This window comes from Pristis pectinata, chromosome 2 (genome assembly GCF_009764475.1).
Source record: "Pristis pectinata isolate sPriPec2 chromosome 2, sPriPec2.1.pri, whole genome shotgun sequence".
Lineage (NCBI taxonomy): Eukaryota > Metazoa > Chordata > Chondrichthyes > Rhinopristiformes > Pristidae > Pristis > Pristis pectinata.
Genome location: NC_067406.1, coordinates 128626556 through 128639326, shown reverse-complemented (window position 1 = coordinate 128639326; position 12771 = coordinate 128626556). Strand labels below are relative to the sequence as shown.

Sequence of the window (12771 nt, the reverse complement as noted above, 5' to 3'; positions counted from 1 at the left end):
TTTGTTATTCAAGTCATAAATCAGCCTTGACTGAGTTTCTCGTGATTACCAGGTTGTATGTTGAGCCCTATTCCAGAGTCATATCTGAATAATCCAACCAGCACATCTGTGCAGTACTGAGAAATCCAGACCTGAGACATTTGAGAGAGGCTCTGCCTGCCTACCCGGGTAGATATAATAGAACCTATGGCACAATTTGGAAAGCAGGGAAGTTTACCGACTATCCTGACCAGCACTGATATTCTAAATGCTGTAGAAATAATCTTTGTCTTGGTGCTGTTTTATGGCAGCCAATCTGTGTTCAGTCGTGTCAAGTTTCCCTATGTTACAATGAAGTATATATACTTCAAAAATATTAATTTGCTCTTAGGGCACCTGTGGTTATAAGACCACATGTGAAGGTTTTACTTTCTTTTACCATACGAACAATTTAATCAATATATTTTTACTGTCTTTTCATCATGCTATATTAACAAAGTTAAACGAATTAAGTGTAATGAAATAAAATCTCTACTTACACCTATTTCTGACATTGTAACAGCTTCACCTTCATATTCAGTATCCAGAGACTCGACACCTATTTGGAGTACAATGTTACATTAAGTGCAACTTGAATTCTCAACAACCTAAAGCCTCATCAGCAGCAGGATGACATCTCCTCCTCATCTAGTTAAACACCACAATCTTCACTGCTGATGAATTTAATATTAATGCATCATTCTGTGGCTTCATTTTCCATATTAGCAGTGAAATAGTTAAACCCTGCCAGTCTGTTAAGGTATCTTCAAAATAAATTACACCCATAACTAAAATGCAAAACTTCCAACAGAAATCTACCTATAAACTTTAAACTGTTTTTACATGATAGAAAATTAGTGCCAAAATTACAGTACTTTTTTAAAATTATAGCATCAGTAGTATGTCTGCTCTTGCACATATCACAAGTATACATGCTAAACAATCTACGGAACTGAAGCTGTAAACTGACAACATGTTTCAATTTTTGTGAACAAAGATCAGTTAATTCGTGAATTGCCTAAGGCTTGATTTGGTTAAAAAATAAATTTTGAAACTCTTAAGTAATAAAGTTGTAGTTTAGCAGCAATTCACATTACATTGACCTGAAATAGTAACTCTGTTTCAGTTTCTCTCTCCGTAAGTGCTACCTGACCTGCTGAGCATTTCCAGCATTTTGTTTTTAAATCTCATATTTTCAGCGTCTGCAGTAATATGCTTTTGGATTACAAGATATTTTTTCTCTCTCCACCCACACCCTTACGAGCAAAATTGTTTTCTGTTTGAGTGAGTTCCACTCACAGCACTTTTTCGAAAAAGACCTTATCTGATTAAGACAATGTAATAATAAGGGAAATAATTTTCTCTCTTACCACACAGGTTTTTTACTTTGTTCATTGCCCTTCTTTTCAGGAAAGCTTGATAAGCCTCTGAATTTTGATATGCTTTCAGCTCCTCAATATAGCGGCGCTTGTCTTTTTCTGCTTCATCAATGTACTTCTGTCCAGGAAAAGGAAAGAATCCTTAGTGCAAGTCACGTCAATTGCTTCAGACTACATTTATATACTTCAACCCAGGTTAGGTGTTGGGGTTTGCAGTAAAAATTTTGTTACAATCATAACATTAGAAATCTCAACGCAGGGCCCAGACTATTTATACATTATTTAACCAGAAACACGTGGAGCACGTTTAATGCTCGAGTCAAGATTACCCTGGCACATTGACACTTTGATATCGTTGCAATATTAGTCCAGACAACATCTCCGACAAAAATACCAACAGACTTTTATTTTATAATCAAACTTTAACTGAAAAGTCAAATCTTGTTTTTATGGCAAGGAATTCCATTGAGATATATATAATCAGGTGCTTTGAGATCACATTATGTAATTCATTAACACCATTAACAGTGAAAATTGTAGATCCATGGCCCAGATTATGATAGTCAATTAAAGTTAAAGTGAGAGATGAAGTTTAGGATTACAGCCAATCTTTCTTCCTCTTTCAGTCGGTAATAAACAGACCTTTGGCCGTTTATAAACTGCCTTTAAGAGATTACTAAAGACCTATATTAGCAGTTATAGCAGTTTGTATTTTAATAATGAAAATCTCTACCACTACAGAACTTAACAGGAGAACTCAGTAAATATCTGTCTGGTCTATTGCTTGAAAAACAGAAAATCCATAAAGACAACTAGCAAAGCTTGAGATTATTTTTAGATATTAAGGGAATCAAGGGTTATGGGGCTAGTACAACAAGGTAGCACATAGTAAAACATCAGCCTGCTCTCCTGCTTCTGTTTCTTTTATTATTATAATTGTATGTGCCTGGAGATTGGAAAGGGTGGTTTACTGCTGCTGTTACATCAGTAGATAATTCCTAAAATCAGGACACCAAGATTTGTTTGCATCACTGACAAGATATGTGCTAGTTAATGGAAACATGGATGTAAACTTTACATGCAAGTGTAATATTCAAAGCTCTACATAATACACCTATGTGAAAACCTGAGAAACCTCCTTCTACTCCTCTCCCTATCCATTTCCCCCAAAGAGAGTTGGATGGAGAGTATAGGAGGCAATAGAAGACTGAATTTTGAAAATAATGACCTAAATATTGATTTCTAACTCTTTAACTAGGAAAAAGAATCATATGGGATTTCTCACCTGTTTTCCCTCCTGAGAGAGCTGTGACCACTGAGTGCCCAGCAATTTAGTAATCTCTGTAAAAGGAAGTTCCGGATGTTCAATTTTCAGCTTGGCTCTCTGTTCATTCAGGAATAACACATACCTGTCAGGCAGTTACAAGGGATTAAAGGAACAAATTCTTCAGAACCATGTGGTTTATAAAACTAAAAAAAATTAAAACTTTTGAAGGAATAGATCTTGCGACATTTTAATTACACAATGATTTAGGCAAGAGGAGACAATAATGAAGTTAATAAATTATATTTGATAATATGCATTTTCATATACATACACAAATACACTTTGTCAAATTATGTATTCATAAGAATAACATACACAATTTGATTATCTTAGATGTTATAAAGATCATGCCCTAAATTACTGAAATAAACTCACCTACATTAATATTAAAACACTGGCTTACTATCCAAAAGCCAGGAAATCTCTTAGAAAATCTGTTTAGTTTTAAGCGGAGAAACATACATCACCGGGGATTTGTCAATTAGCATCAAAATTATTCTTAAATTACAGGAGTTGTCATTTTTCTGAGGCATGTAGCAGGTTAACCCATTGAAAGTTAGTACCTCAAACATATTTGTGTTTACATAGCATAACCATAACTGACATTCAACAGCACAACCATTTCCTTACCCTGTGGTTGGAGCACGTGGAGGAGTGAAATCTTTAGGCGGCTTTCTCTTCTTGCCTTTGGGCCAACCACCTTTCCGTTTCTAAATTTAAAAGAGGTCAGAGGAGTTTAGGACTATCTCAGATGTCTTGATTATACTTTGAAAACTTGATATGATCACCATGCAAGAAAATAATGATATTTTAAGAAAATTCATACTTCACATATGAAATTGATTATAGTTGATATAGTAAATGACTAAGCAAGTACGGACAAGTGAGAAATTCATGAAAGCCTGATATTTTCTAATTACTATTTCTCCCATTTTTACTGACATCTCCCTTGTGATTTACAACCTTACTGGTTTGATTCTAACTAACTTTTCTAATAACAGAAATTATGTAGCCTATTTTTCAGCAATACTTGACAATACTTACTGCAAAAATTCCTTCCCATCACTGTTTCATAGCCATCTTGAAAGATATCAGCAATGCGAGATAACAAGTTGAATGATCAGACTGCATAATTATATAACTGAAGTCATCACCACCTCAGGTGAACACAAAAGATACTGAAGCATTATTTTTAAACTAAAGTTCTCCCGTGTCCAGTCCAACATTTATTTCCTAGTCAATATTATGGAAAGCATGTTACCTGATAAGTTTTATTTTATTATTTGTGAAATCTTCCTGTGTAAAAATTAGCTGCCACTTTTACAACATTACAGCAACAAATTGAAAGTACTTTATCAACTGAAAAGCTCTGAGCGTTTTGTTACTTTCAGACATCACAATGTATATATTTTTTAACAACAATGAGAATTTCACAAATAGATTTAGCCCAATGTTACAATAATTGGCTTATAATTTATTTGAAATTGGGCAGTTGTGAAGAGCCCACCATTTTACTTTAAGGCCTTGGGGGGGAGGGGGGGGGGGTCAATGGCCCCAGTCTCCACTTGTGCTAAGAGGACTCCCAACCCCCTAAGTCAAAATAATTACAGTTACACCAGGAGCCAAATCACATTTCTCACTTCAGCAAAATACTGGTTTCAATTTAGCTGACAATTAATTTTAATTACCACAAGCAAATCATACGGTGGATAACATTTCAACAAGTCAGGGCCTCAGGTTGGAGAACAAATTTGTCATGAGATGACAGAACATCCAGATCTTATGATGGAGCAATATTTTTTCTCGCTTGCTCATCTTTGATGTCAAAGCCAATTTTAAAAATAGCAAAATAAAGAATAGATCATTCTTCTATTAAATTAAAACCAGAATTGAAACAAATAAACCATGGTCATTTACACCTTGCAAATGTAATCTCTATATACACATGAGGTCATCTTCCACACCGTTGCTTGAGTGTGAACAGGAGCAGTTTGATTTTAAGTCAAGGATGGCATAGGATGAATGGAACTAAGTGATACAACAACAAAGGAGAAATGATAGGGGCTAGGAGGGAGAATGGGATGGAGGTTGGGATCAGAGTAAAAGGAGTACAGAGAAAGAAATTGGATCATAGAGACATGGAACAGCCAGTTATTTGGCAACACAATTGCGTGTTGAAATATCTGTATATTTTCTGCAGATGGGAAATTTAACCAGGTGTAGGGGACTCAAAAGTCAAATGAAGTGAGATGGGGAGTTAGAGAGTTCACAAGGATTGGCAAGTGGCTAGAAATGAGAAATGCAGCAGTCGGGGGGATAAACAAAAAAGGAACTATTTAAAAAAAAATCACACAATGAATACTCTTCTTTTAAATGCATAAGTACTGAGGGCCCTACTCGTCAGCCGAAGTGTGGGGTACAATAAATACAACGCAAATGTATAATCATCAACAATTACATAAGAATTACCTTACGTCTTTATACAGTTCATAAAGAATAAAACTGGATGGACAAACATCATTGAATAAGCACCAAAATCAGACAAAGCAAAGTCATTCCTAGCCCAGATAACCTGAAAAGTTCACCTCACAGTTACCTGAGGCCTGGTGTCCAGCAGCCTAGTCAAGAAACTGCCTGAGGGACTCAAACTCAGAATCACACCTTGCAGACGACAACCAATGTTTCAGATTAAAATCCTGCAGTCCACATCTATCTAGTTGTGAATAGTGGTGGACAATTAAGCAGCTAACTATAGGCAGTACCTTCAAGAACATCCTGTTCTTAACAACATCAGGGCTTAGCATACGAGTGCTAAAGGCAGGTCTAAAGCTATGTTCTAACGGAAGTGCTGAGTGTATAATCTACCTGGCGTCTTTCTGAGATTCCCATCCTCAATGAAGTTAGCCCTCATCCGGTTCAATTCAACTGGTGATAAAAAAAATAACTGAGCAAACTGGATTCAGCATAATCTACAGCACTGGACAACATTCCAGCTATAATATTGAAAACATGTACTCCAGAACTAGCCACAGCTCTAGTCCAGCTACAACACTGATTTCCATCGGAAAACGTGGAAAAGTGTCAAAATATGTACTGTTCACCAAGAGCAGGACTAAACCAATTCAGTTATTATTGCCCAGTCTTCTCTCAATCATCAACAAAGCTCTTGTTGAGAATGCTATCAACCAGCACTTACTCCCAATAACCTTCTCACTGATCAAAAAGCAAAAGCTGCAGATGCTGGAAATCTGATATAAAGACAATAAATGCTGAAAATACTCAGCAGCTCAAGCAGCACCTGCAGAGAGAATTCAAGTTAATGTTTCAGGTTTGATGAACAGAACAAGGAAAAATTAAAAAGTGAGCATGTTTTCAGCTGCAGAAGAGTGTGGGGGGTGGGGTGGTGGAGTAAACAAATGTCTATGATCGGGTGTAGACCATGAGAAACTGAATGACACAAATGGTGGTGGTGCCAGCCATGCGATTAATAAGCCTTCACCGCCCTCTAAATTTTACTGCTCATTGACATCCAGTTTGGGTTTTGCTAGGACGGCCTGGCTGCAGACATCACAGTTTTCGTTCCAGCACGGACTAATGAGCCAAATTAAAGTGGTAAACTGAGAATCACTAAGCTGGACATCCAAGCAGCATTTGACCAAGTGTGACATCAAGGAGCCCTGCCAACATTGAAGTCAATAGGCAGCAAGGAGAAAACATTCCAATGGGTGAATTCATACCTTGCTCAAAGGAAAGTAACTATGATTGCTGGAGGTCAATCATCCCAGTCCCAAAAGTTCCCTTTGTATAGTATCCTAGCCCCAACCATTTTCATCTGTTTCAATGACCTTCCTTCCACTTTCAAGTTAGAAGCAGGAATGTTCACTTCTAATTGAATTATGTTTAATTCTATCCACAATTCCTCAGAAAATTTAGTCCACACCAACATGCAGCATGATATGGATAACATCGAGGTATGGATAGGTAAGTGGCAACTGATGCCATGAAAGTGTCAGGCAATTAATATCCTTAGCATTCAATGGTTTTACCATTGCTGATTTCCCCAACAGTAATCAGAAGATCAACTGGGCCAATGACATAAATACCATGTCCACAAGAGCAAGTCAGAAGCTAGGTATTCTGTGATGAGTAACTCACCTCCTGATACCATAAAACTTTTCCAATATCTAGGAAGCAATGTCAGGAGTATGATGGAATAGTGCCCATTTGTTTGAAGAGAGCAGCTCTAGCAACATTCAAAATGCTCTCCATGATTCAGGACAAAGCAGCCTGCTTGATTGGTGCATCATTAACTACCCTTAATACTCTTCCTCCATCACCAGCACATAATGGCTACAGTGTGCATCATCATCAAAAGACACTCCTGTCACCTAGGCTACTCTGACATACCTTTCAAACTCATGAACTCCATCAGCAAGGACAAGGTCAACACCATCATGACCTGGAAATATATCACCTTTCCCTCATTCCTGAAACTTCCCATCAATGCATTGTGGAAGCATCTTCATGCAGAAGGACTGTAGCAATTTAAGTTAGCTCACCACCACCTTCAAGGTATTGGTATTCCAGCAATAAACACCAGCCTTGCCAAGAGTGCCCAAAAAATGAGGAAATCAAGTTTAGAAAATCTGTCAAATAATTTCTTTATTGTGCACTTGTTGATATCAATCTACATCTGTGGAAGTATTCTACAAGTTACAAGAAATTTATGGGGTGGAACAGACAGAAGATTAGAACCATTACGTTTTATCTAATGCTAATATTCAAACAGCTTCCACTTACCAAGTTTAAGCAAATTGCTCAAAATTTTCTTGTAAGCTGCACCATAATGTAAAATGTTCCACCAAAATGCTCACTCATCCACAGACTTTCTTTTAAATGTTACTCTCTTTATAAACAACTGAGTTATGGATAAGTACAACTGGCAAAGAAATTAGAAGCAAAGATCTGGCTGTACCACACCATCTTCAATCTTGACATAGAACCAACTGGTGTCTAAAGTATGACATTCTATTTAAATATATAAATGAACACACGATAAAATGTAACCTCAGTCTGTTATCATACAAGTATTTGATTTTAATCTATAATCGGGAATCATACTGTCCAATTTTACCAACACAAAATCACTGAATTTCTAATACATAAATACCTTTGGTTCATCACTCTCCAGTTCTTTTGTGCCACTGCTATCTTCGACTTGTCCTTCCAGGATAACATTTTGTAGTTGTTGTGATCCTGTATCCAGAGAGCGAATCTGAAGAACTGGATTGCCTGCTGAAATAGCACTCAAACCATCTTGCTGCAGCAAAGGCTGTGGAGACACTAAAACATATTTATAATAATATTTATTTTTACACACCCAAATTAAAGACCCACATCTCCACATGCTTCTTGTACAATTTTGGTCATTGTACATCATAGGCTGTCACAAAAATACAGTATATGCAAGCTGTAAATTGAAGAGCATTAAATAAATTGTACTTGGATCTGGAAGGCCCTGAAATTTGAATCATACTTTACAAAGATAGAATGATCTGCCAGGTTTCTTGAAAATTTCAACTGTATATTTTCAGAATGTATGTGTCAAGTTATGAAGTTTTTTCCAACAACTTTGCCAAGAATGACAATAATTTTAGTCATAAGCAAATACTGCATTTAATTTTTAAAATACTGTATAATAAAAATGTCATATTTTCAATTGCTGTGAGACAATGGGCCTGATCCTATACTTCAAATGCATATCATCAAGCCCAATGATTTACTGTATAAAACATGCTCAACTCAAACACCATGAGATATCTAACAATTACACATGAAAATTTATTGGGCAGAACTGAGCTGGCTGCAATCAACAGTTCCAACAGGAACCTCCAGCATTCAGCTACTCCTAAGCAAGAAAGTCCCAGACTTAAATCCAATGCAATGTAAATATGGCACATAATCAGTCATTGCATATAGATTTGAAGATTATAATTGAGGTTATGTGTGTATGGAGGTTTGGTTATTAACTGCTACATAACAAAAATGTCCAATTAAGAGCAATGCTGCCATGCCACATATAAAGTCAAATAGTGGTTATATTACAAGTCATCCAGAGTTGAATTCTCACCAAGGCAGCTGGGGAATTTAAATTCAGTAAATTAGATAAATCTAGAACGTTAAGTTTGAACGGTTATCCTGAAACTACCAGAATGTTGCAAATACACTTCCGATTCACAAATCTCCTTCAGGGAGATAATCTGCCATCCATACATGGTTATCAAGCGATTCCAGAGCCACAGCACCACGTCTGACTCTTAATTACCCCCGGAAGTGGGCAGTTATAGAGCAATGACATATACCAAGAATGAAAATAATTAAATCCAAAACATTATGGGACAGGATAACCCTAACCCTACTTATCTTTATTAACACCAGGCTCGTGTCAAATTTCATTGAAATTATACTTGGTTTAAATGAGTCAACTGATAGTGGAAACAGAAACTGCTGGGATTTCTATTTCTTAGCCAAACCTGACAGTGAGGGGGGCAGTATTAAGTACACTGGGCCAGCCTTAGCAATAGATACTGGCTTTACTAATAAAATTTTGGCATTTTAACCTCTAATATTTCTATGGCAGTAATATGAATATGACACTGTTCCACTATCACTGCCCTTTTAAAATATACAATAGAAGAAAACAGTACTTCCACTCAGATTATGAAACGGTTCGGGACCCAGCAGGACAACCATGCATCCTTGGCCACTTTACAGCAGATATATGCTATTGATCTGGAAGAACCATTTACTTATTATAACATGTTTTATGACGGGAACTGGCTACAGTGAAAATAGTAGTGGGAGGTGTGGCAACCCAAATGGAACCACAGATGAGTCAGTAAGGATGTTAATGAGAAAGCTCCAAGTGTAATTGGCTCCACACTCTTGGGCTCCTCTCACTCAAGAACTCAAATCTTGCTGCACGAATTGGTCCTGATCCCAAGAAAAGTAAATAATGCCAGATATTCAACTCTGGACCAATTGCCAATCAAGATCTCTCAGACTATGATGGTAATATAATATCACAGTCATAAAAATATTTTCGCACAGGAGTTTATTTCCCCTATCAAACTCATGTCAGATTTTCACTAGAAAAAGTCAGGTTTCCCAACTCCAGAATTTTCAAGTATCCAAGTCCTTTTAAAAAGGATTTGAATCTGTTTCCACCACCCATACATGGAGTGCATTCCAGATCACAATTCTCACTATGCAAAACATGTATTCAGCAAACCACAATATTTTGACTTTAAATGTGCATATTCATTTTTAACACTGTTTTTGTAGCTGACAATCCCACTAAATATTTCAGATTTGATATATTTATTGAGCACCTGAATCCTTTCAGGAAACAACCATCTTTCAATTATGACCTCCCAAAAAATTCACATATACCCTGCAGAGACTTCCTAGCGGGAACTTACAGAGAACACAGCTAAAAGAAATCTGATAGGTGACTAAACGATACCTCTTAGTTTAGTCAGTTGTCAAAACAATGTATGTCCTGAAATTCAAAATGTTAAAAATCTATTAAACTATTTGAACCCAAAACTTTCTATTTCAGGACAAAAATCCACCACTGTACCACCTGTTCTTTGAACCATCATAATTTCACAATACTCAGTCTTTAAGTTATTAACCTCTTAAATAGTGGAAACGCCCTAACAAAACACCCTGACACAGGATAAAACTAGTCAGATGAAAAATACATTTTTTGTCACAATGTACAAGTGCCTTACCTGCAGCCTGCAGTTCCAAATTCACATCCGAATTCAGCTGGCCAACATAAGACAATGTACCTCCATTAGCATCTGTCGCCAAACACACTATCCTGAAATTTTAAAAATGGAGTCAAATGAAATCTTAAAAGGGAAAATAGAAAATTAAAGTCATAATGTTTTTGCTGAAAAAGTTATTTGTCTAGTCTAATAATAGCCTTTTCACATTAAAAATGGTAAAGTGATATTTTACAATAGTTATGGCTTAAAAGTGTAATAAAAACAAAGAATCATAAATGAATGCACACCAGTTAATAGTCCTTGTGCATTTGTCCCCTCCTCCCCTTCAAAAAAGAATGATGTTATTGCCTTACTTTGCAATTGTATCTGATACATCACAATTATTTAGATTCAATTATCATAATCCCAAAAACTTGATAAATTGCTATTCTTGGTTGCTTGGAAATCAAGCAAATAAAAGTTCTTTATGTGGCATAGTATTTATATTTTAATCCTTTGCTCTCATATACTGATTCCTACTTATGCTCATTTTTGAAGTACACTTTCTCTTCCCTGATCATCGTAAGCCGAGTATCAGATCTGTAACTAATGCTGCAGCATATATGGAGTGTCATGGAAGTCATTCTCAATAGGTCAACAAATTAATAAATACATGAATTCAGAGCCTAGAACTCCGACACGGTAAAATCTCTTTGGATGCATATTGGGAGAAGGTCCTTCCATCCAAACAATGCCGAATTTCCAGCTCCTGGCAATATATGCAGTCTGAAAAAAAATGTGCAATGCTAACTTTTGTATTTTGTTTAATAGAAATGAACAGATTATTAGCATTTCCAGATACTCAAAATATACTATCAAAATCCATCCTGAAGCGCTATAATCAGAATCGGAATCAGGTTTATTATAACTAACATATGTCATGAAGTTGTTGTTTTGTGGCAGCAGTACAGTGCAAGACGTAAAAATTACTATAACTTACAAAAATAAATAAATAGTGCAAAAGAAGAATGACTTGCACTTGGCCTCTAAACACCATTTAGGTTTCAAATTCTGCAGTTAACATCACTCTCAATACAAACTTCAAAAGAACAAACACATTTAAAAAAATGACTGATTTTAATATCAACACATCCTAAAGATATACTGAATGATACAGTGATGGGAATTATTTCAGACTTTTTACCAACTGTAGAAAATTCCTAACAATCAAAGTCTTAAATGAGAACCAAGCTAAAAGGCTTTTGAAGGGAGAGCCTTATTTTTGAAGGTAGATGCTTTACAAACTGTTAAAAGATATATTTAATAAATAGGAACACATACTCAAAAAGTTGCAAAAATTAAAGCAATGTAAAGACATTACCAAAAGTGTCATTCGTCATAAAACAATTAATTTACCTTGCGACGTAAATACTAAAAACGGTCAGAAAGCTCAAATCTATATCGAGCTGCTGCCATTGGATTTACGATTAACAGCAAATTTTTTTTACAAGTCCTGAAACAATTATTTTTATCGTGGGTTTTGATATAATATATGTGGTGCACTTATGTAAATAAGTCATGGGTGTTTAAAACTTATCATATGATACTTATGCCATGCTTTCCTGTTATACAAAAACACACCTTTGTGTTGAAGGCAGGCACGCTCCTGTAGCGGTTAGCGTAATGCTTTACAGCGCCAGCGACCCGGGTTCAATTCCAGCCACTGTCTGTAAGGAGTTTGTATGTTCTCTCTGTGTCTGCCTGGGTTTCCTCTGGGAGAAGAAATTTCTCAGCACCTCAGTTTTAAATGACTGGCCCCTTTTTTGTACACATATCCCTTGTTTGTGATTCTGCGACTAGTGAGAATATCTCAACATCTACCCAGTCAAGTCCCCTTAGGATCTTATATGTTTGATAAGGTCACCCCTGCTATTCTTCTAAACTCCAAAGAATACAGACACAAGCTGTCCAGCCTCTCTTGATAGGACAACCTTCTCATTCCCATGAATTAGCCTGGTAGATCTCCTTTGGACCAACTCCAATGCTACTATATACTTTTTAAGGTAGGGGCCAAAAGTCAGGGCACTAGTGAGAAAAGTCATCAAGAGAGACAATCAATATTACACCTTCAAAGGATCACTACTACATTGTGTTCCTTGCGGGATTCTGAAAGAAATGTGGTCACGAGGCAAGAGCAACAGAAATGGCAGAAAACATCCACCAGCACAGAATCTCGATGAGTCCATTTTTGCAAACAGTGCCAGGTCTGCTC

At 36.4% G+C, this 12771-nt stretch overlaps 1 protein-coding gene across 3 annotated transcripts in view; it reads right to left on the bottom strand.

Moving 5' to 3' along the window:
- LOC127583295 (uncharacterized) overlaps positions 1-12771 on the bottom strand; it is a 42136-nt gene that overhangs the window by 23149 nt on the left and 6216 nt on the right. For all 3 annotated transcript variants that reach the window (XR_007958241.1, XM_052039142.1, XM_052039129.1), the window contains exons 2-7: positions 10521-10612; positions 7895-8067; positions 3355-3434; positions 2683-2806; positions 1389-1515; positions 519-577 (exon numbers count right to left, since the gene is read on the bottom strand). Coding sequence is in view for 2 of the 3 variants with exons in the window: in XM_052039142.1 (XP_051895102.1) it covers positions 519-577; positions 1389-1515; positions 2683-2806; positions 3355-3434; positions 7895-8067; positions 10521-10612 (655 nt within the window). In the remaining variant the exon portion in view is untranslated. The remainder of the gene's footprint in view (positions 1-518; positions 578-1388; positions 1516-2682; positions 2807-3354; positions 3435-7894; positions 8068-10520; positions 10613-12771) is intronic.